The 27,436-nt window shown below is 42.1% G+C and overlaps 3 protein-coding genes across 10 annotated transcripts in view; 2 read left to right on the top strand and 1 right to left on the bottom strand.

The window, feature by feature from the left end:
- LOC135108164 (dolichol-phosphate mannosyltransferase subunit 3-like) overlaps positions 1-27,436 on the bottom strand; it is a 131,865-nt gene that overhangs the window by 14,104 nt on the left and 90,325 nt on the right. For 2 of the 8 annotated variants that reach the window (XM_064018919.1, XM_064018918.1), the window contains exon 2: positions 22,669-22,774. In XM_064018919.1, coding sequence (XP_063874989.1) covers positions 22,669-22,689 — 21 coding nt within the window. In that variant the 5' untranslated portion in view covers positions 22,690-22,774. Of the gene's footprint in view, positions 1-311; positions 952-1,380; positions 1,399-22,668; positions 22,775-27,436 lie in introns of those variants that run through there. The other 6 variants (XM_064018924.1, XM_064018923.1, XM_064018916.1 and 3 more) reach the window with 5 other exon arrangements.
- Positions 5,201-11,224, top strand: LOC135108161 (carboxypeptidase B-like). The gene is made up of 9 exons (XM_064018912.1): positions 5,201-5,508; positions 5,893-6,105; positions 6,208-6,295; positions 6,935-7,033; positions 7,504-7,704; positions 8,360-8,492; positions 9,286-9,440; positions 10,317-10,401; positions 10,967-11,224. The coding sequence occupies exons 1-9, from the start codon at positions 5,426-5,428 to the stop codon at positions 11,143-11,145; spliced, it is 1,236 nt and encodes a 411-aa protein (XP_063874982.1). The 5' UTR covers positions 5,201-5,425; the 3' UTR covers positions 11,146-11,224.
- On the top strand, positions 16,235-27,380 carry LOC135108163 (vascular endothelial growth factor C-like). The gene is made up of 7 exons (XM_064018914.1): positions 16,235-16,393; positions 18,423-18,605; positions 25,297-25,417; positions 25,964-26,148; positions 26,334-26,542; positions 26,692-26,817; positions 26,980-27,380. Exons 2-7 carry the CDS (start codon positions 18,435-18,437, stop codon positions 26,987-26,989), a joined length of 822 nt encoding a protein of 273 aa, XP_063874984.1. The 5' UTR covers positions 16,235-16,393; positions 18,423-18,434; the 3' UTR covers positions 26,990-27,380.

The following is a 27,436-nucleotide window of genomic DNA, read 5'->3' as shown; positions in this document are numbered from 1 at the left end:
TGCGATATTTTTCCCAGTGATGAAATATAATACTAGCTAAACGATCACTAAAATCATTAAAAAACATTCTAGTAAATAAATACATAAATAAATAAATTACTTCCATTAAAGCCTATCCAATGAAGTCGAAATTATAAGATGAAATATTTGAAAATGCAGTTTTTTGGATTTTCCACAATTAATTTTCTTTTATTAATCTATTTACTTCACTTTGTTTTATTTATTTATTTATTTATTTATTTTATTCTTTTTTATGCATGTCATTTATTCATCATAAAGCTAAAATGCCCCATCATTCAGCTGTCCCTTACCTTACTTTACCTTAATGCCACGCCCCTTTGGGATGATGACGAATATGGAATGCAAGGCCTCCCCTCCCGTCATTAGCAGGAAGTGTCCAGTCTTTCTTCCTCCTCTCACTGCTCCTGCTATCCATCCATGTACTTATCTCTTTGCCTGTCCATCTCCTCTACTAACTGGGATTTTTTCTCGTTAAACTTAGGTCTTGTATCTTTTCTTTTCCTTGAACATGTCTTTTACCTTTCTTCTTCTCTTGACATGTATTTTATCTTTGCTTTTCCCTTAACATTTATGACAAATTTTAACTCTCACATTTACCAATCTTTCTCTTCCATCTCAGGGAATTCCCACCACCAGATGCGGCACGGGAGGATGGGAGGGAGACTATGCCAGATGCGGCTCTCTAGGAAAGAACGTCTGACACAATACTGGACACCAACGCGAGATAGATAATGACCGATAAATCCTCACCTCCGCTGCTCAGCCATATGGAGTCTGTAAAGTTATCAGTCATTGCTGAGTGGCGTGGGTACCGAACCTTGGGACTATGTTCTCAAATGTTCCGGCGGCATATCTCAACAAGTTTTGACATTTTCTTTCTTTCGTTTATTTATTTATTTATTTATTTTTTCGTGATAGATGGGAGTCTGGCCTAGGGCAACTAGAAAGCTATATATGAAAAAGAAAAAAAAAAAAAAGAAGGGGGCTCACTGAAGCTGCCAGTCCCCAGAAGTGTAGTCAAAAGAGTTACCGAAATTTTGAGGGCAAGGGTCTTGAACTCTTCCGCTCGAAACAGCTAAGTCAAAGGCAGGAGGAAATACAGAAGGGTAGGGAGTTTCAGAATTTACTTGAATATATAAATTTTTCTGAGGGATGAGGGAGATCCGTTTACGGTAGAGCACAGAACAATGACACATCACTCGAAAAGCACAGGAAAGGGAACACACGCAGCGAGGCAAATGAGCGAGCCTCTTAATGTGTAGCCCTTTTTCACCTAGCAGCAAGTAGGTACGGGATGTAACCCGAGGGGTTGTGGCCTCGCTGTCCCGGTGTGTGGTGTGTAAGTGGTCTCAGTCCTACCCGAAGATCGGTCACTATGAGCTCTGAGCTCTTTCCGTAGCTGACTGGGTGACCAGCAGACGACCGTAGGTGAATCACACGACTCAGGCAGAGCACATTATTAAGCCTGTGTCTTATTATTCTCCCTGACTCGCTATCCTGCCTCTCCTTCCCCCGCTTGTATTTCCTCAGTTTTCCTAAGCTCAGCCCCTCTCATCGAGCTAGTTTTCCCAGTTTTCCCACACTAAGCCTCGCCCATCATATCATAGTTTCCATGCCACGCAGTAGTGCTTTATTTATCAAATCCAGTGCACATTTTCTCCCTGGCTACGACAGTCTAACAAAAATAAAGCTGATGAAACGTATCGTAAAAACAAATAGTTTCAGCTTCACTGAGGCTGTAGGAGACCTTAGTGAATTCATACCAGATGTCTCTAGCATCTACGTATTTCTGCAGCTTATCACACTGTACGCCAATCATAAAGTAAAACACTTGTTAATGTAGTTTATCATCCTCCTTGCTTCATTTCCTCGTAAAAGTGCTGGTGTTTTATCTCGAAAACATGACAAGATCCATGAAAGTTACTGGGCTTTTCCATAATGATAGTTCAACAAGGATTGTGCATTTTCAGTGGGGAAAACATCCTTCAGACCCAGCTATTATATGTGTGCCCGTGTGCCCTTAGAAAATATCCACGAGAGAACATTGCGAGTCAAAATAAGGGCCCCAGTCTCCGGTTAAGGCCTGTAATGCGCCAGAATCCCATTTTCCTATTGAACTAGTGATGGAAGAGCATTTGAAACCACACACATAAAAAGAAAGAAAAGAAAAGAAAGAAAGAAAGAAGAAAATGCCCTAAATTTTGTCAAAGACTGTCGCGGTAAGACGCCTTAGGCTTAGAGCGTTTATACTTGTAAGTCCTAACTCAGTGAGAGAATGATTTCAAAATATGGCCCAGTTGTTAAATGTAGCAGGGATACCAACGATTTCAGAAATACAGGTCAAGAAATGAGAGTGATTAGGTGATTGCGTGCATCCCCCGTGTACTATTTATTTTTTTATTTTTTACTTTTTATTTATCTATTTGTTATTATTATTATTATTATTATTATTATTATTATTATTATTATTATTTATTATTTATTTATTTATTTTAATGTAAGGGGGACACTGACCTAGGACAACAGAAAAGTACAAAGAAAGGTCCCACGAGGGTGCCAGTCCCCAAAGAGTATAGTCCGAAAAGGATTATCCAGAGTTTAAAAGTACAAAATTTATTTAATAATAATAATAATAATAATAATAATAATAATAATAATAATAATAATAATCTTTATTTCAGCTTAAAGCCATATGTATAAAGTGTGAAAGGCTATTAAGAAGACAAAGTGCATGCAGAGAGGCAATAACCACACAATAAATCATAAAAAAAAATATCAAACATAAAACATGAGACATAAAACATTAAAAAAATAAAAAAAATGACAAATAAAAGAACTATTATGATCAAGACAATGATTAACTGTGTCCACACACAACAGGTCGTGCCATGTTGCCATAACTTGCATCTATAAATCACATCACTATTTTTCAGATACGATTAATAAAACACTCGACGACTCCACCACCCGCGACATACAGTAATAGGTTGTAATTCTGATAAATTCTTGCAAAGTCATGACGTGCGCCGTTACATACATTCTTGAAGCACTTTCCCACGGGGCACGTCCAGCAACCTTCTTGAAATATCAGTATATGTTACTCGTAACCTAACCAGAGTGGCGACTTCATAGCGACACCAAAGCAAGCAGCATTAGAATGAATTAAAAACTCTTAGATAAGCTACATTTTACATCTGGTATTGCAAAGTCCCTTATCTCCTTCCTTTTATCACCATCTGTGAAGTCCTTTGTTATAATGTGACCCAAGTATGTGAATGAATCTACGCAATCCAGCTTTATGCTATTTACGGAAATTCCGGGGAATTGCGTATTTTAGAAGATTTGTGATTTATGTGCATGCACACGGAATTAGTAGTTTTTTTTTTTTTTTTTTATGTAGGAGAGACACCGGCCAAGGACAACAAAAATCTAACAAAAAGAAAAAAAAATCCACTGAGATGCCGGTCCCGAATAGGGTCCGAAGTGGTAGTCACTATATGGTGGGTGTGGGCAACCTGCTGACATATAACAAGCAATTCATTAAGGCATTGGGCACTGGGGCACACAATGGCCAGATCATCGGTGTAAGAGAAGTTATTAACGTGTTTCCCGGTAATGTAGCAGCCCACTTTTGAATAATTTAAAAGTCAGTTTAACTCATTAACATAAACGTTTACAAGGAGGGAATTCAATTTGCCGTAGCGAGAGTTAGACAATACAGCGCTACACCTGACACAGCAACTGATGTCGGTACCAGTAGCGCAGGTACAATACGAGATAAATCTAGCACTTTTTACATTTCATTAACAAAAGTCTGAGATAGATTACATATTCACTTATCAATGTGATTGTTATCGTATTCCCTCTGGCTGTCACCCGAGGCGTTTCATCCTGTGACCCTCATGTCTTCGTGGCCTCACCTGAGCGGCAGCGCTTCCTTCAGGTTGAAAATTGTGCTGATCTAAAGCCCTAAAGAGCTCTACGTCGCGGAACCCACTCTCCACTTCCACCGACACGTAGACAATGGGAGGTGAAACTACGGATGGAGTTCAAAATGCTTATAACGCTTATCTTACATATATATATATATATATATATATATATATATATATATATATATATATATATATATATATATATATATATATATATATATATATATATGTAATTGTCATGATACCATAGATAGAAATGATGTTATGTCGTTCGAATTGGTCTTGATAGCCTGCCAGCATCGGTCACGAGGCTAGACTTGGTATTAAGATTAAATAACCTTAACCGTTTCGGGCGTCGGCTGTACGCAACAGTTTAAGGAGGATACGTGGCTGTTAGGAAATCATGCGTGCCAGTTAGGAAATCGTACGCGGCATTTAGTAGTGTGGGTGACAGTTAGGGAGCCGTGCGTGGCCTCTGACAGTATGTGCGTGGCAGTTCAATGGATGTGCACGGCGGTTAGGAGAGTGTGGCAACAGGTTGTATGGGGACGCTCGGGCCGACACCTGGAGCGCCCCACAACTAGTTAAAAAGTGGTACCCGAGAAGCAGGTGATGACGCCTGTGTTGAGAGCCCAGCCATATGTTGGGAGAGCCCGCCGCCCTGCACCACCACCACCACCACTTCACAACACCAGTTTAGCTAGATTAGAGCGCCGCTGTGAAAAATAGAGGGGCTCACATAAACTCCTCCTCCTCCTCCTCCTCCTCCTCCTCCTCCTACTACTACTACTACTACTACTACTACTACTTTTGCTGCTGCTGTTACGCGACGTAAAGCACAGGATAATTTTTTCTTATTTGTGTTTCATACAATGTTTTAATTTTTCTCAACCTGTTTGTTATTGTAGCACATTTTACATAATGCTCTCTCTCTCTCTCTCTCTCTCTCTCTCTCTCTCTCTCTCTCTCTCTCTCTCTCTCTCTCTCTAAAAGAGTTTACCGAGAGTTTCGCAGCTAAGTAGCTTTTAACAGACCTTATGACTTTTCTGTGCTAAGTTTACCAGTTCAAGGCCTCGGTGGAGTCATGGTGGCGCTTCCTTTGTACCTTGTGCCTTCATGCCCACTGAATACAGGACTCTCGCAACGTGGTTTGGTGCAGCCTGTAATGGTGCCTCCCTGCGTTCCCTCACGGCGCTGCTCTCATGACCCACCCTTATCCTGCCTTTCCAGATGGCATGTGCTCATAATTTTTCACAGAGCACCTATTGAACCAATACGCCACCTCGCCGACTTACACAATCTGCATGGGAAGGCGGCGGCTGGCCTCAAGGTCCGGGCCTCGCCTCCGCCAGATAAAAGCCACGGCGTTACCATGGAATATTGGAAGTTAAGATACAAAGATGTGACGGGTGCCAATGAGGCTCTTTTGATTACTTACGATATAAAGGCCGGTGAGGCGCGACCCCACTATGGAGGCACACACCATGCGCGCCGCTGTATTATTGCTGCTGGGGCTGGCCGCCCTCGCCTCGGCCGCCACTACTTTCCATGGGTTAGTAACGACAGTCACTTGTGATAGCAAATAGATAATCTTTGAGTACAGGCCTCGTTCATGCATGACGCTCATTACATTTATAAGGAGGGACAACACTAATTCGCAATCCAGGATTACTGATCAAGAACTGAAGCTAAATCCAGATTATTATTATTATTATTATTATTATTATTATTATTATTATTATTAATATTATTATTTTTTTTTCATGCAAGAGGGACTCTGGCCAAGGGCTGATAAAAAAAAAAAATGAAAAAAAAAGACCCGCTAAAGGTGCCAGTCCCCAAAGAGTTGAGCTCAAAGGATTATCCCTTAACGAGCAGCCATGAAGGCAGGCTTGTGACACACCTGCATCTGCCTGACTGTCTCGCGCCTCCCCAGGTACCGCGTGGTGAGCGTGACGCCGTCCACCAGTGCCCAGGTGAAGCTGGTGAAGTTCCTCATCAAGAGACATGGTCTGGAAGAATGGACTCACACACTTAAGCCTAGAGTGTCCATGGACCTGATGGTGCCGCCCAGTAGCTTCAGGGCGGTGCTCAAAACACTCTACAAGCACCACGTGCCCGTCACCATCAAAATTAACAACGTGCAGGCGTAAGTTGTCTTGTGTGGGATTTATGACACATTCCTTTGCTCGTCTGTCATCCCCACGAGGGTGTCGCCTTGTAAGTGTAAAAAGTGTACGTCTCTTGACAGACTCATTGACGAGCAGATGAAGCAGCACCGTGTCCTCGACGCTCTACCTCGAAGCTTCGACCACACTCGTTACCACCGCCTGAACGAGGTGAGCGCGGCCAGCGTTTTAAAATGCTTTGTTCACTCCTAAGGATTGTTCTCAAGGGCCACGCAGATGACTACTCGGGTTCTCATGGATGTTTCTTTCCCAATGATACAGACTCCTTGTTAAATCATCACGAGAATCATGAAACCATCATAACTTTAATAGAGTCTGTTGAAAGTATCCGAGATAGGGCACTGAACACGATCTTCACTCAATTTGGACGCTGAAAAGACTAGATGCCTCGTCTGAGACATTTGTCTTGCCCTAAAAAACATCTTTTACTTCCAAAACACTCTTTTCTCCTCCTGTCGCCATTTTCCTAAAGTGAGGGATTGGCGAGTCTCCTCCAGGTGTTTTCTATCCCTTGCATCTTCCTCTGTGAATCCCATCCTTTGCAGTTCTACAGCAGTTCCATCCCTCCATCTCTCTCTCTTTGTCTTCCCTCGGTTTTCTTCCCTTAAATGGTTTTCTCCAGGCTCTTTTAATCGGTTCCTAGACTTCTTTTCTTACTACGTGAATCAAATCATCTAAATTTTTTACCTTCTTATCACTTCCGTAATACATTTCACCCCTGCTCTCCTCACTTTTCAATCTTCACTAAATATAACCTGCGTTTTTCTCCCCTTCCCTGTGGACTGGCAGATCTACTCTATCCTGGATGGCGTGGAGACAGACTCGGAGCTGGTGACGACTTACGTGGCTGGCACCACCTACGAGGGTCGGGACATCCGCGTCGCGAAGGTAATGACTGGTCTGACTTGCTGGAAAATAAGTGAATTCAAGTCCACTGTTTTGTTCTCTCGCTAGCGCCAGTTATCATGAAGTCTCAGCTACTACTGCTATTGTTGCTCCTACTACCACTACTACTACTACTACTACTACTACTACTACTACCTATTTATATGTAAGAGGGGTTCTGGCCAAGGGTAATAAAAAGTTTGAAAAAAAAAAAAGGGTCACTGAAGGTGCCAGTCCCTAAAGGATCGTCAAAAAGAATTATCCAAAATCATGAGAAAATACATTATCATTATCATTATTATTATTATTATTATTATTATTATTATTATTATTATCATTGTTGTTGTTGTTACTACTACTACTACTACTACTACTACTACTACTACGAAATATGATAGTTTTAGTGCTTAAATTGCCAAAAGTTCAGATCCCACCCGCCCCTCCCGGTCCTCCTAACGCAAGACATTCTGCAGGTTTCATCAGGCGGCAGCAAGGAAGTCATCTGGATTGACTGCGGCATCCACGCGAGGGAGTGGGTCTCGCCTGCCACGTGCCTGTACATCCTGGACCAGCTCACCTCCGGCAGCAGCGAGGCCACACGACTTCTCGACTCCTACGACTTCCACATCATGCCCTCTGCCAACCCAGACGGCTATGAGTACACCTGGACTGACGTGAGTGTTGTTTGTGGTCAAGGTTAGAAAGCTAAGTAACGTACAATATTTACTTCAAATATGTTTAGCGCCAACAATTTTCCAACGATTCTCAACATTCAATCACATTTCGCGATAGGTTTATTCCCTCACATCTTCCTCCATCCTGCTGATACTCTCCATAGCATTGTCTCTTCCCCTGCTGCACTTCCCTTGTTCTGTGATGCAGGCTACAATGTTCTCCCCTTCTCAGTATCCCACCTTGGAAATTCCCACACAAATCACATCCGCACGGAATCATTCTTTCCTCGAGGCTAAGTTATTCTCACACACTCACAGCCTCACCAACATTGTCCTATTATAACTTTTGCAATGAACTGTAACCTTTTCAGTGCTTATGACAGACGGGTCTTTCTTCACAAACTACTACACACGTTTCTTTCCGTTGAACAGCCACCTCTGAACATTATACTGGCTTATTGGCAAACCTATTCTTCTAATGCATTTTCTTTCTTGCAAGGGTTTGTTAAAATTCTGTGCAGTATTTTTGGCGTTGAGAAGTGTTGCATGTAGCAGTGAAAGGGTAACTGAACACATGAACAAATATCAAACAAGCACCACACAGCACCAACAAAGTCTCTGCTGCTTGGCTGTAGTGCTGCTTCCTTCATTCCAGAATCGGATATGGCGCAAGAACCGCGTCCCTTACGGAAGCCTCGGCTGTCACGGCACGGACCCCAACCGTAACTTCGATTCCGATTTCGGTGGTCCAGGCACCTCCAACAGTCCTTGCTCCGACATCTACCACGGTAACAGGCTTCTCTGGCGCCAACACATCCCTTTATCATATCTTTTTTCTTTAGGGACTGGCACATCAGGGAACCACCTTTTTTTTTACTGATTTTTTTTATTTTTTTTATTTAGCCCGTGGCCAAAGCCCTTCTTACATATAAAAGAAAACCCTCAAGTGTCTGAGATTTAGTTGACGTGGTTCTTTCTTAATCATAAATCTTTGCAGTGAATTATAACCTTTGCTTTGCTTATGTCGTGCGTTTTTTTTTTTTTTCACTTACAAACTGCTGACATTTCTTTACATGTTCGTCTGGTGGCAACACACCCCTTCATCATAACTCTCTCCAGTGTTTGGGGCCCATCTGGCAGATTTTTTTCCTTCTTTTGTATTCCACTTTGACAATCCCCACACGTCACATCGTCACTGAGAATCTTTCTTCCCTCGAGGCTTAGTTATGTTGCACACTCACACCGTCCCTCAGCTTCAGTCTCATCACCATAAACCTCTGTAATAAGCTTATGACACGAGTTTTTTTCTTCTTCTTTTCCTTCTTACTCAACTACTCTGACGCATTCCTTTAACATGTTCGTCTGGCGGCAACACATCTGTCATAGCTCAAGTGTCTGGGTCTCGTATGACGTTTTTCTTTCATTATCATAAATCTCTGTAATAATCTATAACCTTTTCACGATTTTTTTTTTACTTACAAATTACTCTGAGGCATTCCTTTAACACGTTCGTCTGGTGTCAACACACCTCCCATCATAACTCAAGTGTCTGGGGTTCACCTGGCGTGGTTCTCTCGGCAGGTCCCTCGGCCTTCTCAGAGAAAGAGTCCCAGGCGATCCGTGACTCAGTGATATCCCACAACCCCAAGATGTTCTTCACCCTCCACTCCTACTCCCAGCTCTGGATGACGCCCTACGGCTACACCCACAACCTGCCCGCCAATTACAACGAGCAGGTGAGTCACGCGGCACACACACACACATACACACACACATACACACACACACACGAAAAAAAAAAAAACTAAAAACATAAACAGATAAAGTAAAGTAAATAAAATAAAGATATTAAATAAAAACAAATAAATAAGTAAATAAATAAATAAATAAATAAAAAAGGGTTTGTGGTTATGTTTCTTTAAACGTCCAGGTTTACAAGCGACGTTTCTTTCATGCGTACCCATGGAACAAGAACTAAGAAAAAATATTGGCATGAAACCTCAGAAATATTGCCAACCTAACGACACTCCTTGGCTGAGAAGTCATCGTACCTTGAAACACTCCCTCAGAATTATTTCCAAAGGGCACAGGTGTGATTAGTTGGATTCTCAAGGATCTCTCCCTCTTCTCTTCTCTTCTCTTCTCTTCTCTCTCCTCCTCTCTCCTCTCTCTCTCTCTCTCTCTCTCTCTCTCTCTCACTGCAGGAGGGAAAGCATCTTTGGAAACCTTAAATAAAATCCACTAAAACCTATTAAAAGTAATATAGTAGAGACATTTCAGAATCCAGTTCTTTATACTTCGCCTAATATATTGTTCCGGTCTTACTTTCCGTCCCCCTTTTTTTTTTTTTCTTACAATTTCCAAAAGGTATAACTCACCTCTCTTGCTTCCTGTTTCATTTGAGATGGAACACCCATGAAAACAGCCTGTATAAAAGGGATCTGGTGAACATTTCAGAATCCAGTTCTTTTATACTTTAGTCTAATCTATTCTTTCAGTCTTATTCCCCCCTCCTTTTTTTTTTTTTTGCCCGCAGTTTCCAAAGGGCATAAATAAACTTCCTTGCTTCCTTTCTTTTTTCGAATATAACGTTCCAATATCACGTGTTCCAGTACCGCGTGGCTGGTGTGGGCGTGGACGCGCTGACAGCTGTCCACGGCACCAGATTCGTGTACGGCAACATTGCTGATGTCATCTGTGAGTGTTTCTTACTCTCCTCTTGTGATGCTTTGTGTATGATTGGGATGATTGGGTCACGTGGCAGTGTTATTTTCTCGTCCCACTCCTTCCTTGGTGCTTGAATCTCCGGTACAGTGATCAATATTCATTCTTTCCATGTCCTTTTCTTGATGCTTTCCTATTTTTCTCTTCTTCCTCGTGTTCAGGCCTAGAATAGCACAGGCCTAGAATAGCACGTCTCTCTCTCTCTCTCTCTCTCTCTCTCTCTCTCTAATTCAAGGACCAAAGCATGAGGAGGATGATTGATGGAAATAGATGATTACGTTTCATGCAGTGACTGCCACGTGGAGGCCTGGTGACTTGATGCAGCTTCTCTTAAGTTTTTATGTTCTTATGTCTTTCGTTCTTTTTTCATTTTATAATTTCAAGTGACAGCATTTTATTTTACTTTTATCTCTTACTAATTCTAAATCCCTATAAGTCTACTTTATGGCAATACTGATCATTTATTTATCTATTTTGTTTTTTACGGCTAAAGCATTTGAATTTGAGTTTGAATTTGAATATTGTCCTCGCGTGACAGACATGGCAGCGGGCGGCAGCAGTGACTGGGCCTACGACTCGGCGGGCATCCAGTACGCCTTTGCCCTGGAGCTGAGGGACACTGGCAACTACGGCTTCCTGCTACCTCCTGATCAGATCCTCCCCACTGGTGAGGAAACCTTCGCGGGCATCGTCGCCGCCATCGATGCTGCCAAGTAGTGTGCGGGGGTGTGCAGTGACCCAGGGCAGCCACGCGTGTCAAGTTTATTCTCTTCTGTAGTAAATGTTCCAGAAGAACGAGCGTCTTTGTTTAGTCCCATATTCTGAAACATTGCCGCCCCGCACCTCCACTACTTTCAAAAAGCTCTATTTGAAGTTATACGAGTTTTTGAGGATGTTTTTATGGTTCTAGTGGCAGATTAGCAAGATTTCTATATTATTAACAGGGGGAAACACTATAGAGCAAAGCGTTTCAGAAAGTGAGCCTTTGTCGTGCCCGTGTTGGTCGGTGGTGGAGCGATGGAAAGGGTGACCGGGGAGACGAGAGAATGTTGAACTGAACAGCAAAGTGACAAGCTTTTAAATTTACACAAGTTTTTAAATTGACATTCCTAAGAGAGACGTAGGTTGAGAGAGTCTGATAGAGGTCTTCAAATGACAGATGGGAATGAAAAAGATGACAGAACAAAAATTCTCAGGATCAGTAATCAAGATAGGGCAAGAAATAATGGGTTCAAGCATGATAAAGTCAGATAAAAAAAGAAAGGAATGCATTCTCAAATAGTGTGGCAGATGAATGGAACAGATTCAGCAGTCATGTTGTTAGTGCTCAGTCATTACGGAACTTTAAAAGATTAGACAAATTTATGATGAGGATGATCGGTGGAAATGTTTCGTACAGGGACTGCCAAGTGTTTGCCTGATGGCGTCTTACAGCTTTTCCTTACGTTCTCATGTTCTTATCACTGGGATTAAATTTAGTGACGCTTTCGAGTCTCATATAGACAATTTTCAAAACTCAGAGGTGATACGTCAATTCTTTTATAGGTGTTTATTCCCGTTGATGAGCCAGAACCCTTGTTAAAACTATCACTAGTCATGAAAGCATTTTGAAAACTCCGCTAACTTCTATTACTGTTTGTTGGAAGCGTTCAAGACAAGGCACTGAAAAGTTTGAGGGTGCGGTCCTGGATCAGCAATGACGTCACCAGAACTTACGTGCTGGTGTATATTATTAAATACTACTGCGCCACACCTCCACTACATTAAAATGGCTGTAATTGAAGCTACATGGACTTTTAAGGGTGTTTTTGTGGTTTCAGTTCATGTTAACGATATTTCTTCATTATTAACCGGAGAAACACTCCTGAGATCTCGGTTAATCATCTCTGTGGCATTTGAAAATAGTCTTGAGAGAGAGCAAAGCGTTTCAGAATACGGGATCCGTAGCGTGATGAAGTGACGCATTTCCTTCCGAACTTCACTCGTGACCTCTCCCGTGGTTGAAGGACAGAGCATTGTAAATAAGACAAGTATCACGTGTTACTTACTGTCTTCCATTACTACGTTTCATTAAAATTGTTCTTGTTCATCTTCGTGCTATTGTTGTTGTTGTTGTTGTTTTTGTTCATTTTCTTTTTAGCATTAGTGTTATTATTGAGAGTTTATTATTATTATTATCATCATCATCATCATCTTTGTTATAATCATTAACTTTGGGTTTTGGTTTTTAGTTATCTATAATATTGAAATCTGTCTTAAAGAGAGAGAGAGAGAGAGAGAGAGAGAGAGAGAGAGAGAGAGAGAGAGAGAGAGAGAGAGAGAGAGAGAGAGAGAGAGAGAGACCAGAGTTAAGACCAAAACCAAACTAATAAATCATTCTGGTCACTCTACTGCAAACGTTCCCTCTCTCCGCCTCTCAACACTTTCCTGCACCCCTTTTCACCTCTCAACACTTTCCTCCTCCTCTCGTTCTCTCCGCCTCTCAACACTTTCCTCTTTTTGTTCCCTGGAAATCACAGCGGATACACGGCAGCAGACGCGCCTCACTCCCCATGCACGGGCCGGCACTGGAAGGCCACGGGGAGTGTTGAGAACGATAGGAGTAGGAAAAATCACTAGAATATTATGTAAGGTGCCACTTAATAGCTTGGGAAATGTCCTCACGTCATGATGAAATAAAATTAATCAATAAATAAGTATAAATAAGACTTTCCTTTCTCATATTTGTGTCAGTCTCCTGGACACACATAAATAATAAAATAAATAAATAATGAGTGAATTAGATTAATAGGAAATAATGGCAAGAAAGAAATATAAGAATAATGAAGCGTCAGTTATCAGAGAAATAAATCCCATAAAAGTCTAAACTGCCACTCTCAAACTGTTCAGTGTTGAGGGAAGGGGAGAGGCGGTGGCGCTGAGAGGGAGTGAAAGGGAGTGCCGTTGAGAGAGCTGGCGTCACGGGGCCTTATCTGTTGTCTTTTAGCAAATATCCACGCGGGTCACGGAGCGGAGCCGATATAGCGACTGTGCCAAGCGGATGAAATATATGACTTCCCTCATTAAAACCGGTATTCTGAAACGTTTTGCTCTCTCACCACGACTATTTTCAGACGCCACAGAGACGACTAGTCGGGTTCTCAAGAGTGTTTCTTCTGTTAATAATATGGAAATCTTGCTAATCTGTCACTAGAATCATAAAAAAAACACCTCTAAAAATCCGTGAAACTTGAAATATAAGCTTTTGAATGTAGTGGAAGTTTTCAAGAGTGTTTCTTCTGTAAATAATATAGAAATCTTTGTAATCTATCGCTGAAACAGTCAAAACACCTTTAAAAGCCCGGGTAACTTCATGTAGAGCCTTTTGAGTCTAGTGGAGGTCCTCAGGACTGTTTAGCCTGTTAGTAATGTAGAAATCTTGTTAATCTGTCACTTGAACCATAAAAATACACTTAAAAACCCGTGCAATCTCAACTACCCAGAGACTTTTGAATGTATCGGAGGTGCTGCGTAGAAGTGTTTTAGAATAAAGTCCTGTCAGTGTTGTGGCGCCCGATGTGACCTTCAGGAACTGCATAGCGTCATGTGTGACTCGTATGACTCATGTGGCTTGTCTTCCTGAAGTGTGTGTACTCGTATGCTGGAGGCTGTAATTCTTTTCCTGTTCCACCTTCCTGGTGACCAGTGTTTTTATTAATTTCCGTGACTCCAAGCTGACCCGGATTCTGCAGACTTCCCTCGGTGGCAACTCCAAGACTGCCATCATTTGCACAGTGACCCCCCGCAGCTGTGGAGCAGACACACTTTACCCTCAGGTTTACGTCACGTGCCAAGGCAATCAAGAACAAGCCAATAGTGAATGAGGTGCTTTCGGATGCAGCGCTGCTGTAGCGTTATGCCCGAGAGATAAAGGCCCTGCAGCACACCCTCGCCCTGGAACGGAACACGGACAAGAACCAGAAGGTGGAACAGGTGCGGGAGATGTTTGAGGAACAGACAAGGAGGAATGAGGAGCTGCAGGCCAAAGTGACGGAGCTGCAGACAAAGCTGGTTGTGTCCAGTCTACCACGAGGCTGCCTCTGGAACCCGCTGGACAAGGAGGCGGCGGCGGCGAGGCGTGAGACATGGTGCGCCCCTGCCATCCGCAGCAGCCGCATGAGCCTGGGCCACCTCCTGCTGCCCACCCTGCCCTCGTGTGTAGAGGAGCACAAGTTTGTCCACTCCCTCCCACGTGCTGCGGGCGCGGAACCAGGAACTGCGGGATAAGCTGATGGAGAAGGAAGACTGGCTCAGTGACTGGCAGAGGGAGATGGAGACACTGAAGGAGTTCCACCGCCTGGAGATGAAGACCCTGGAGGAGAGTTTTGATAGGAAGGTTACTGTTTGCTGCCTTCACTGAGAATCACCCTCGTCTTGAGGCATCGGCACAGGAAACAGAGCACCTCAAGGACGTCAATGAGGCGATCCGTGCAGGACTACGAGCAGCTCTTGATGGACGCCAACCGGGAGCTGTCCCTCAACGTGCAGAACTCATCAGACTTACAGAGGCAGCTTTTGACACTCAGCGAGGAGAACATCCAGCTGTCGGGGTTGCAGGAGGAAATGGTGAAGCAGCTGGATGAGAACAAGATGCTCAGGAAGGATTTAGTGAGTCTCTGAAGGTTGTATTTAGAACCGCTTTGCTCTTTCACCACGACTATTTTCCAAGGCCACAGAGATGAGTAGCTGGGTTCTCAAATGTGTCTCTCCTGTTAATATTGTTGAAATCTAGTCTGTCACTAGAACTAGAGAAGCGCCCTTAACCACTTCACTCCGGATACTTAAAAAACGCGCGTTGCTCTTTGTAATCTATATATATATATATATATATATATATATATATATATATATATATATATATATATATATATATATATATATATATATATATATATATATTCTGTGTGTGTGCCTGTGAAGGTGTGAGGAACAGATCGAACAGCACGTTTCGCCATATACACATAGCTTTTTCAAGCTAAAAAACACACAAAACATAATTAAAAAAAAACAATCAAAACAAAATTTAAAAATGATCACAATCAGAGATATAGATAAAAAAAAAATACCAATGAAAAACATGAATATAGAGTGTAGAATAAAAAAAATATGATAAGTTGGTTATTACCTGGTGTGGATGGGGTCAAGAAGAAAAGTGACTATAGTGAGGGATAGCAGAAGGAAGAAAATTACGGAGCTAGAGAAGAGAGTCGAGAGGGTGAGTGAAACTGTGGTGAGTTATACTATTAATATGACTGAAGTGTTCTGGTTGTTAAGTGCAACCTAACAACCAGAACACTTCAGTCAAAAGCAAAAGAGAGCAGATCCTTCGCTATGTTTGATTTTTTAAGGATGAAATTTGAGTAACAAAGAAATATGAGAGTTACTTCAATACCGTGTTGTCACTGGTTATTATGAATAGCGTGAAACTCCCATCCTCTGGAACCATAAAAAAAGCAAATCACTCGCTACCTTTTGGTTAAGATTTACATTTGGGTAAGAACAAGATATTGAAGTTAATTTAATATCATAAAGTCATAAAAATAATCAATAATAAAAGAAATAATAATATTGAAGGGAAATTCAGGTATTAACGGGTAAAATTTCTTTAAGAAGAGCGAGATATGTTGTGTTGTTATCGGATGTTATGAATAGCGTGGGACTGTTACCCTAAGGAACCCCTCACATCCCCCCCACTACACCAACAACACACCAGAGCGGTGACATACAAGGTTTTCCCGTTGTTGCAACACGGGAGTATAAACAGAATGTATAAATGAAGTCCTTCCTGGCCGCTACGTAGCTAGGGAGGCTGCGCGGCGCTCCCAATCCCACCACCACTCAGTTGCCAGCCGTGGTCGCGAGCTGAGGGGCTGCCTCCGAGACAAACGCCGACACTCACTCTCCTGGAACGACCGCAAGCGTTAAGGTGAGAGGCAATGTTGTAGTGAAGCTTAGTGTTACGTCTCGCTCTTGTGTACCGAGCTGTGGGTTTTAAGTGACGGTGCATAGTTGATAAGAACGTAACGAAATTGTGATTGATTTTAGCGACTGGTATCTTAAGTGGGCCGTGTTTGTCCAGTTTTGTTGCCCTTGACCAGAGTTCCTCTTACTTACTTACTTTACTTACTTACTTACTTACTTACTTACTTACACACACACACACACACACACACACAAATAGACAGATGGACAGATAGATAAATACAGATAGATATTTTATAGATAAATACAGATAGATATTTTAGAGATAAATACAGATAGATATTTTATTGATCACAAATATGCACATTAAATACACACACACACACACACACACACACACACACACGGTAGGTCGCAGAGCTTAATTAAAACTTCTCATTTGGCATCGTGCATCGGTACAGTGGTGCAAGAGGGCAGGGGTGCAGGGAGGGAAGTTGAGCATGGGGGCAAGAGTGCTTGGGGGCAGAGGGATGGGGGAAGCAAAAGGTCAGGGAAGTTATTGTGATTTTTTGCTGACTTAATGTGTTGTTTTGATATTTTGTTTATTTGCTTATCAGTTAATCATTAGTCTATTGATCTGTTATGTAGTGATTAGATTTTATCACGTTCACTTTTGCATTTCATGTTTGTCACTTTTTTTTATTTAACTTTTTTTTTTTCACTTCAGCACTCTGTCGAAGGTCGAGTAAATTTTCGTGTTCACTTTTACAGTGATATGCGTCTTTCCTCATTTATGAAAAGTGGTTCCCCAAACTGGGGGGCGCCCATTCCTAATGTAGGGGGCGTGAGAAGGACACATGAGGAGCGTCTATTCCAGTCATCTGCCACTTACTAGTTGGAGAACCACTTTCTTCCTTTCTCTTTAAAATTTAACTCTGACGGCTTCTTGTAGAGATCTTTTGATTCAGCAAGCGCCTAAAAAATCCAAACGTGTACGAACAAGTTAAATTTGGTGTCGGCTTCTTGTAGAGATATTTTGATTCAGCAAGCGCCTAAAAAATCCAACCGTGTACGAACAAGTTAAATTTGGTGACGGCTTCTTGTAGAGATATTTTGATTCAGCAAGCGCCTAAAAAATCCAACCGTGTACGAACAAGTTAAATTTGGTATATACTTGTTAATTTATGTTATGGATAAATGTTTCAAATGTTTCAAACTAATAACTGAAGCGTTTTATCATCAAAATACAAACAGTTATCACTTATTCACCTTAACTTCTTTAACATGGATGAAAACTAATTTTTCCGGGATCTAACGAAGTCTTTCATCTTGGTCTTCATTATCCTGTCACCTATGCACCTACCAGCTCTTGAATGCAACATGACAGATTTCCTTTCTTCTCCTTTCGCGTTTCCCAAGAATCTTCTCCAGTTATTTCCGTTCCTTGCATCATTCTCTATGACTCCCATCCTTTGTAGTTCTACCGCAATTGAATCCCTCCATCTCACTTTGTCTTCCCCTCGATCTTCTCCCCTCAACTGGTTTTCTCCAGGCTCCTTTAAGTCTGTTCTCTCTTCATACTACGTGATCAAACCATTTTTTTTTTTTTTCATCTTGTATCTTCTTGTCACTTCCATGATACATTCCATTCCTACTCTTCTCCTTCCTTCTTCATTTCATGGATGTTCTCTAAGTGACACACCCATCGTCCACCTCAACATTATCATTTCATTTCTTTCCAACTTCCTCTCTGTTTTCTTTAGTGTCCAAATTTCTGCTTCGTAAATCACTACCGGTCTTAACATTTATTTACATATCTTTACCTTTAGTCTCTCTGGTATTCTTTTTATCACAAACCACTCCAGAAACTTCTCTCCACTTTCTCCATGGTGATTTTATTCTCACCTCGACTTCTATCTCACATCCACCTTGCTCAGACAGCTTTAAAAATCCACGCCCTTGAACACACTCTCTTCCTCAGCCACCACTCCTGTCGCCAGTCTTGCTTCATTAACGTTCCTTCCCGCACACAGTGACGCGGCAGCATGAAGGGGGCGCAGTGGCTGGCAATGAGCCTCACCTTGGCGTTGGCGGCGGGCGAAGGCTATTCCCAGGCGCGGACAAAGAGAAATACCCCCATATTCTTCCCTGGGAGTTTTGCGCCTGAGCCCCACACCACTGCCCTCGAACTGCCGGAGAACATGGACCTTAACACCGTGAGTAGTGGTGGTGATGGTGGATGTAGTTGTAGTGATTTTGTTGTTGAAGCTATTGTTGTTCTTGTTGTAGTTATCCATATAGTAACTAGCACAATACGATGCTCTTTGGGCTGCTCCCGTCAGAGGTCGCCACAGCGTCTTCTGTTACATCCATCACCTGCACATCCTCAAATTTTGGATAACCCTCTGAAGTACACTCTTGGGAACCAGCATCTTCAGTGGGCCTTTATTTCTATAGCCTTTTTGCTGTTCTAGTCCAGAGTCCCCTATTAAATAAAAATATGTATTCCTCCATTGCATCCATAAATCGTTTTGGGTTTCCACTCTCTCGTCTGGCTGGTGGGTCCTTCAGCGCTGTTCTCCCCACGTGTTCATCTCTCCTCTGCTTAAGACCAAACCCAAACCTCTTAAGTCTCTCCTCTATCTTTGTCCCTAGACGGCATTACTGGGTAAAAATGAAACTAAAATTAAAAGATCCGACTTGATCACTCCTTAATACTGTCAGCGCTATCTCTCGAAATCAAACTTATTATTAGCACCAGACGATTTCTTAAGTTTGAGGGCAAGTCATAGGACTCGAAAGATTAACATAAAGGTGATGGCGGTCTGTTCCTTCCACCACACGATTTTGTAAGTCTGAGGGGACGCCATAGAAATCAGAGGGTCGAAATAAGGGAAGCAGGTGATGTCGTTACTTCAGTTTCATCACACGACTTTGTAACCTTAAAAGGAAGCCACAGGAATCAGAGGATTGAAATGAAGTTGATGGCGTTATGTTACTTTCACCAGACCTTTCTTCCTATCTCTATTTTTTTCCTTCTCTTATTTTATTTGTTTCTCTTTCCCTTCCCTTATAAGTTCTAGTGAGAAGCCATAGCGAAGGGGTTGAAATAGAGGCAACATGTGATGGTGGTTTTATCGTATTGTGAAGAGTGACGATACCAAGGAAAGCCCGCCATGACCAGGTGATGTTACGACACGTCCGGTGGGGGTACTTGTTGTCTAGGCGCTATTGTGAACGCGTGCTTGGAGGCATTGAGAACGCCGAGCTGCTGGTCTGAAGGGGGGATACTCAACTCAGATCCCTCCCCTTATGTCTCCTGGCCCAGAAATCCTCCTCACTTTGAATGGTACACAATATGATAAGGTTTACTTAACTAATTGTCCTTTTTTTTGTTTTTTGTTTTCTATACTTTAAATGCTAAAGACAATCTAACATGCATAACTTAATTTGTGGCTTGTATTGTTCTGTTTTCTTTTTATCTTTCACATTCTTTTACTCTTATTTCCTTCCCTTTCGACTTATTATTTTTTTTTCGTTATCCTCCCTTATTTCTATACTCTCCTTCCGTCCTTGAGGAAATAGGTTGGCATGTTTTATACAGGGACTGCCACGCGTAGGCCTGGAGGCTTCTTGCAGATTCCCTTTTCTTTTTTTTTTATGTCCTGAACTAAATCAATCATGCAAGGCTGCAAGCACGACTCGAATCAAGCCTGCTTCTCACGTTCGTATACCTGAGGCGGTGTCCTTGAAGAGGTTTCCTAGCAAGGTAGTCAGGTAAGCTTCGCACGACCGGATGGCAATATCCTGACAGTGTTTTTGAACAGGTTACCTCGTGTATCCAGTCATTCTTCCCTTGAATTATTTATTTCCGATAACTTTATCTTATTTAATTTTCTTACGAACGGAACGTATGAAATCTCGTGTTTTTGCGTCTTTTTTTGTCAAGAGAAAAGTTGATCTGGTAAAGAGAGAGAGAGAATCTTATTTAGTTTTCTTACGAATGGAACGTATGAAATATCGTGTTTTTGCGTCTTTTTTTTTTGTCAAGGGAAAAGTTGATTTGGGAGAGAGAGAGAGAGAGAGAGAGAGAGAGAGAGAGAGAGAGAGAGAGAGAGAGAGAGAGAGAGAGAGAGAGATCTGCGTCTTCCTCCGTGTCACCCATCATTTCTTTCACTCCATTGTTTCTGCTTCCTCGCCTTTCTTCTTTCCTTATTTATTTATTTATTTTTTTAGTTTTATTTTCTTTCCCCTCCTTTGTTTCTCTTTTCTCTATAATTTCTTAGTTTCTCCTTCCTTTCTTTATTTCTCCTTTTTCTCCCTTCTTGTTTTATCTCCCCTTTCTATTCTTTCTGTCTACTTCCACTTTTTTTCTTTCTCCCTACATCCTGCTTTCTCGTATCTCTTTTCATTTAAGTCTCCTTTTCCTCCCCTCCTGCTCTTGCTTCTCCCCTTTTCTATCCTTCGTCCCTATTTAGTCTTTTACCTTCATCCTCCTTTCTCATTCTTCTCCTTTCTTTTTTTTTTTTTTTTTTTTTTTTTTCAATTTGAACACAAGAAATAAATGATATGTCTATTTTCAATGCATACTCCACTCATCTTACTCGTGAACAGACGGTTCATGTACACACACAGGAAGTGGAGGTGACTGAAGCATCCGTTATGAAAAACCCACCACGCTGAGGTCAATGAATGTTAGGGCATGAGAACATAACAATACAAAGGAAGCTGCAGGAAGCCATCCAGCCGACACGTGTCAGTCATGTTCTGTATTAATCATATTTACTCGGCATCCATCTGTCATCCCTGTCCATAAATTTACTTGAGTTTTAAAGCTTCATTTTATGTTTTTTTTTTTTTTTTTTTTTTTCTCAGTATTAAGAATGAGTGTTTTTCTTTCTCAGTATTAAGAAAGTGAATTCGTTTTATGTAACACGTATTAATTAATTAATTATTTTTCTTTCTCAGTATTAAGAATGAGTGAATTCGTTTTATGTAACACGTATTAATTGATTAATTATTTATTTATTTATTTATTTATTTGCATATTAAACTCAAACTCATAAAGACTCGACTAATCCTCGCCGGATTGCGCATGAAAAGATGAATTTATATAACACGTATCATTGTTATTGTTATTATTCTTACATATTAAACCCAAACTCATTAAGACCCGACAAATTGTCAGCTTCACATATGCTGGCGGATGTTTGTGAGAAGTGTTCGCAAACAAGGAATGCATTTTGAGAGGCTTTGTTCTCTCACATGGACTGCTTTTCAAGGCCACAGCGATCACTAGTCGAATTCTTTTGAGCGTTTTTATTTATTTTATTTTTTTCCTACTGACGGAATCTGTAGAAACCTTACGAAAACAGATTGAAACTTTTGAATATACGTTCCTTGGAGAAGTGTGATTCAATAGGGGATCTGATGGCAGTATTTAATTGGTATAAGGGATACAACAATGGTGACATCAATAATACCCTCACGGTCAATAGTTAGGAAAGGTCAAGAAATAATGGGTTCAAATATGATAAAGTTACTAGATTAAGGAATAAACGTGGGAAGAAAGTGGTTCTCTAATGAATGAAGGTAATAGGCTCGTGACCAGGATGTTAGTGCCGAGTCAATGGTGAGGCCTAAAAGATCAGACAAATATATGAATGAGAATGATGATAGATGAAAATAGGTCGGCAAGTTTTAAACAGACTGCCACGTGCAGGTCTGAAGGCTTCTTGCAACTTCTTTGTATATCATGTTAAGTTCTCGTTAAACTATCGCTAGAACTACGAAAAAAAAAAGACTCTTGAAAAACCCTAAGTAACATTTCAGGAAGTATCGAAACAAGACACGCAAATGATTGACAATGCAGTCTTTGCAATAGTAATCCTACATGTCGTCTCAAGCGAGAGAGCGGGAAGGCTGTACACAGGTGGCGTGGCAGCTGGGGCGTTACAAGACAAGCAGCCTCCTCTCTCGTACTTTCTAATTGAGATGAAGAGGTTGGGGTTTTTCCAAGCTTCCTGTAGTGACGCATCGGGAGCGACTTTGTTGTTGTTTATTGTTGGTGTTGTTGTTGGTGAGAGAGAGAGAGAGAGAGAGAGAGAGAGAGAGAGAGAGAGAGAGAGAGAGAGAGAGAGAGAGAGAGAGAGAGAGAGAGAGAGACTAACACACACACACACACACACACACACACACACACACACACACACAACCGCATCACTGCATTGACAGACGGGTTTCCTCAGGACAGTACAGGTTAAAATGTTGCACACTCACCAGCGGACACCCGTCGAACATTCTTCACTCTCCGTCCATCCCTCCCTCTCTCGCCGCTGCCAAGGCTGACTGGTCGATGAGTGGTCCTACACGTGTGCCAATAGTTCTGCAAGTTAAGGCCTGTATTTAGAAATTCTTCACCCTCTTACTGCGACTGTTTTCCAAGACCACAAAAATGATTAGCCGGGTTCTCAAGAGCGTTCCTTATATTAATAATGTAGAAGTCTTATTAATTTGTTACTGCATACGTTAAAACACCCTTAAAAACCGGTGTAACTTCATCTAGACGCTTTTGAAAGTAGTGGAGGTGCGGTGCGGAAGTGTTTCAGAATATGGTCCTAAGACTCACATACTAAGAGGAAAGAAAAGCTTGCATTTTTCCACTCCTCTTTTCGTCAGTGATATCTTTTCAAGTTATACTCTAATATTACACGATCACATTAACTCTTTACCTGCTAGACAAAAAATGAAATTAAGAGACCCACGGGTCAGTATTAAAAAATGTTGTATTCCTCAACGCTTCGGTGTTCTATCTCCTAAACTCCCAATATGCTCTACTGGATGGATGCTGAAGTTTCCAAGGGTGTTTTCATGATTCTGTGATAATTTAGTAAGGATTCTACATCACAAGTTACAGAAAGCAACCGATTCTTAAACATTTTGGCATCTTATCTCGACTACTCTCAAACAGGCTCTAGTGGAAGCTGAAGTTTTCAAGCGTGTTTTCATGATTCTGGTGGTAATTTGACAAGGACTTTACATCATCAATTACAAATCTTAATTCATCAACGCTTCTGAATCTTATATTTCTACATTCAACAGGCTCTAGTGAAATCTGAGCGGGTTTTGAAGGAGGTTTTCATGATTCTGGTGCTAGTTCAATGATTATATCTTTTTTTCTTTCCTTCTTTCTCTTATCTCTTAATTTCTAGTACCCTGATCTGCTGACAAAATGCCCTTACAAAACATGACAAATGACCGATTCTTAGCAGACCAGATGACTGAGCCAGATAAAAATGGTAAGCACAGTGGAAGTGAGTGTTGTTTGTTACTCAGGTATGTTGGTCAACTGTTGCCCAAAACTGGACCATGTAGTGTTGGGTCTTCCACTGGTCTTTCTTAATACTAATGGTGCCTTGTGACCTAAATGGGGTTTAAAGAGAAGTTATTGGAAGTTTAAAGAGAAGTTATTGGAAGTTTAAAGGAAGTTATTGGAAGGAAGTTATTGGAAGTTTAAAGAAAGTTATTGGAAGTTTAAAGGAAGTTATTGGAAGTTTAAAGGAAGTTATTGGAAGTTTAAAGGAAGTTATTGGAAGTTTAAAGGAAGTTATGGGAAGTTTAAAGGGAAACTATTTGGGTTTAAAGGGAAGTTAATGGGAGTTTAAAGGAAGCTATAAGTGTTCAAAGAAAAGCTACTGAGAGGTTTAAGGGAAGTTATTTGGGATATAAAGGGAGTTATCGGGTTAATAGTTTAAAGGAAATTACTTAGGTTTAAGGGAAGTTGCTGGGTGTTTAAAGGGAAGTTGCTGCAGATTTTAAGGGAAGTTATTGGCTGTTTAAAGGTTAGTTATTAGGTGTTTAAAGGGAAGTTATTGGCTATTTAAAGGGAAGTTATTGACTGTTTAAAGGGAAGTTATTGGCTGTTTAAAGGGAAGTTATTGGATGTTTAAAGGGAAGCTACTAGGGATTTTAAGGGAAGTTAATGGGCGTTTAAAAGATGTTTTGATATTGTTAGTAATAATAGTGATAGTGTGACAAGGATTTCTGCACCGTCAGTGGGAAGAAAACACTCATGAGAGCCTGACTAATATTCTATGTAGATATGATTCCTATGGGGGAGCACTGCGTTTAAAAATACAGGCGCGGGATCTTTATTTTGAGAGACACGTGGCCTTGCTAAGAACATTAGAACATCAAGGAAGCTGCAAGAAACCATCAGGTCCACACATGCCAGTCCCTGTATGAAACATGGCTGCCGGTTTTCACCAGTCACCTTCATCCATACATCTGTTTAATCTTTGAAAGCTGCCTAAACTAACAAATTGATTACCGAGTTTATTCCATCCACTCTATTTGAAAACCAATTTCTTTCTTTTTCTTTAAATCTATTTCAAGCTTGAACCTATTATTTCTTGTCTTATCCTCATTTATGACCCATAGAATTTTGCATTTGTCACCCTCGTTATATTCCCTATACCACTTGAAGACCTCTATCATGTACATACATATATGTGAGGAACTCTTACGTAGAAAAATTTTATAGATCCTGGGGCGAGGCGAAGCGAGGGGCGAAACTCGCAGCGTAAAGGTAACGCAGGAAAGAGATTCGTTATTTAAACCTTGTTGAACGGTGACGAGTGGCGAAAAGGAAATATTACGGAGATCATTCTTCGGCCACAAAACGCTTTAGTGAGGCAGCAGCAGCAGCAGCAGCAGCAACAACAGCAGCAGCTGCAGCTGCTACTGCTGCTGCTGCTGCTGCTTTTGTTGTTGTTGTTGGTAGTGTTGTTGTCGTGGTGTGTGTGTGTGTGTGTGTGTGTGTGTGTGTGTGTGGTGTGTGTGTGTGTGTGTACCATGGGTGTGTTCGCCTCTCTTGCATCCATGTAACAATGTACTTGTCTCGCACAGCTGGACCTGGAAAGCCTCTCGCGCATCAACACCATCGGCAACATCACGGCCTTCGCGGACCTCTTCGGCATCCCGCTTCCCGACGGCAGCTTTACGGACGAACTGAGCACCAGATTTGGAGGTGAGTGGCGCGCCTGTCCCTTGCGTCTTGCTGGCTCCTCACACCATTGTTCTGGGACACAAGTAGGAGGTTGTTTTCTTGGTGGACATACTCTTGCAAGCGTGAACAAGTCTGACCACTCAGCCTTTCCTTGACGCATTTCAGGGCTTGTGCTGACATAACCGTGATTTATGTACTTACTCGGGTGTTGTCTGCCTACATTTACAGTTTTGCTAATAACAACACCGATCAAATCAATAAACTTATACAACTTCTTGTCTTTCAATAAACAATTATACAACTGGTTTTCCGTTATCGTATTTGTTTGCTAGCCTTCTGTCACACGAGTTAAGGTTCTTCTCATGTTTGCCTTCTTATATTCTCATGTTCTTCTCATATTCATAATCGTTGCCATTCCCAAGCTGCGTCTCCCAAATTCTTGCTGTGCTGTGTGGACACAACGCCTCACAGTTGGACAGCTGACCAATGTGAGCACATTAACTTGCTTGGTGTGTCAGGAAACGCTTCTGTAATCCATTAGTCCTTTCAAAACACCTTCTCTCTCAGCTTCCTCCGAAGAGGCCATCATGGCCAACTGCAAGCCTGAAATGCGCACCGTGCACCTGGACCTGCCTGTGGAGGCCAACACCTTATTCTTCCCAACCTGCGTGAGGCTGGAACAGTGCGGCGGCTGCTGCTACGGCCCACTGCTCACCTGTCGCCCTACCAGAACTACGCCGATCTTATTAAAGGTGAGACTCTGCCAAAATGCATGTGGTTCACCACAGCTCATTTGAACTTTGTCTCTTAACACCGGTGATTGTGCAAGAAAAAAGTATCGTCCAAATTTAATAATAACAATAATAATAATAATAAATAATACTGTTAGGAATTTCAAAAGCGCACTAGTGTCGTGATGTTAGCGTGTGTTGTGCAGGTGCTGAAGACAAAGCTCAATGACAGCAGCAGGTCAGGAGGGCGGCGATCACGCACTCGCCGCCGCCGAGAAACTGTCCCCAGCTACCACGAGGTGGAGGTCCAGAAGCACGAAGAGTGTGCCTGCGGCTGCAAGGTGCAGGAGGATGACTGTAAGCCCAACCTCCACACCTACTTCGAGGGCGAGTGTGCCTGTGTCTGCAACAACAAGTACGTAGATGTTACGGCCGTGCGCCAGACACATAACTTTTACGTCATTACTCTTAAACGCGAGAAAGACTGAACCTGAATGTGTTTGTGATCACCAGCCCAGTAGGAAGGAGGGAGGTGGCAACGCTGAATGTTTGTTTCCCTGACAGAGACGACAAGGCGAAGTGTGAGCAGCAGGGCGAGACCAAGTACTGGGACAACGAGACCTGCAACTGTTACTGTCGGCGACCAGTTCCCTGCAGCACAGGCCAGTTCTTCTCCCCAGTCTCCTGCAAGTGAGTACCGGATACATATGTGTGTTTGTGTGTGTGTGTGTGTGTGTGTGTGTGTGTGTGTGTGTGTTACAGGCACTTAACAGCTGGCCACGGCATTCCTCTGAGCCCTGTGTCCGGTGCCCTCGCCTGGACACCCGTCTCACCTTTCCCTTCCTCCGACAGGTGTGAATAATAGGCGACGGCTGGCAGCGGCTTCCCACGCACGCACGTCCTGGACAACCCACGCCTACTCACGCACTGCATGGACCTGGCGGCGGCAAGACTCTTTAGCAACGCAGACGTGCCTTCCCCAGCGTGCATGTACATACCAACCACATAATGGCGATAGTAGTTCCAAATAAAGGGAAAAAACTGAAGGGTGTAAAATCCATTCTTTAAAAATAGTAAATCTGATGTAAGTGCGCGTTCTCAACATGTAAGAAGTGTCCTAACGAGGTATGGTATGATGTCGCTGGGATAAGCAAAACGCAGACACCTCGGTGACAGTTCTTGGGTTCCCGTGGATGTCAGCACGTTCTCAATGTGTAGTTATGTAATCATTCAATACAATTTTGAAGATCTAATTGTGGGTTGTTTAAATGTATACATAAAGGCACGCGCGCGCACGCGCACGCGCACA

This window comes from Scylla paramamosain, chromosome 16 (assembly GCF_035594125.1).
Source record: "Scylla paramamosain isolate STU-SP2022 chromosome 16, ASM3559412v1, whole genome shotgun sequence".
In the NCBI taxonomy this organism is placed as follows: Eukaryota; Metazoa; Arthropoda; class Malacostraca; order Decapoda; family Portunidae; genus Scylla; species Scylla paramamosain.
The sequence above is the reverse complement of the archived record's forward strand: the minus strand, read 5'-3'. Positions and strand labels throughout refer to the sequence as shown.

Coding starts and splice junctions, on each gene's coding strand:
- LOC135108161 (XM_064018912.1), top strand. CDS start 5,426: ATGGAGGCACACACCATGCGCGCCGCTGTATTATTGCTGCTGGGGCTG. Junction 6,296..6,934: donor GTTACCACCGCCTGAACGAG/GTGAGCGCGGCC, acceptor GTGGACTGGCAG/ATCTACTCTATCCTGGATGG. Junction 7,705..8,359: donor ATGAGTACACCTGGACTGAC/GTGAGTGTTGTT, acceptor CCTTCATTCCAG/AATCGGATATGGCGCAAGAA.
- LOC135108163 (XM_064018914.1), top strand. CDS start 18,435: ATGAAGGGGGCGCAGTGGCTGGCAATGAGCCTCACCTTGGCGTTGGCG. Junction 26,149..26,333: donor CTACGCCGATCTTATTAAAG/GTGAGACTCTGC, acceptor TGTGTTGTGCAG/GTGCTGAAGACAAAGCTCAA. Junction 26,543..26,691: donor GCCTGTGTCTGCAACAACAA/GTACGTAGATGT, acceptor TTTCCCTGACAG/AGACGACAAGGCGAAGTGTG.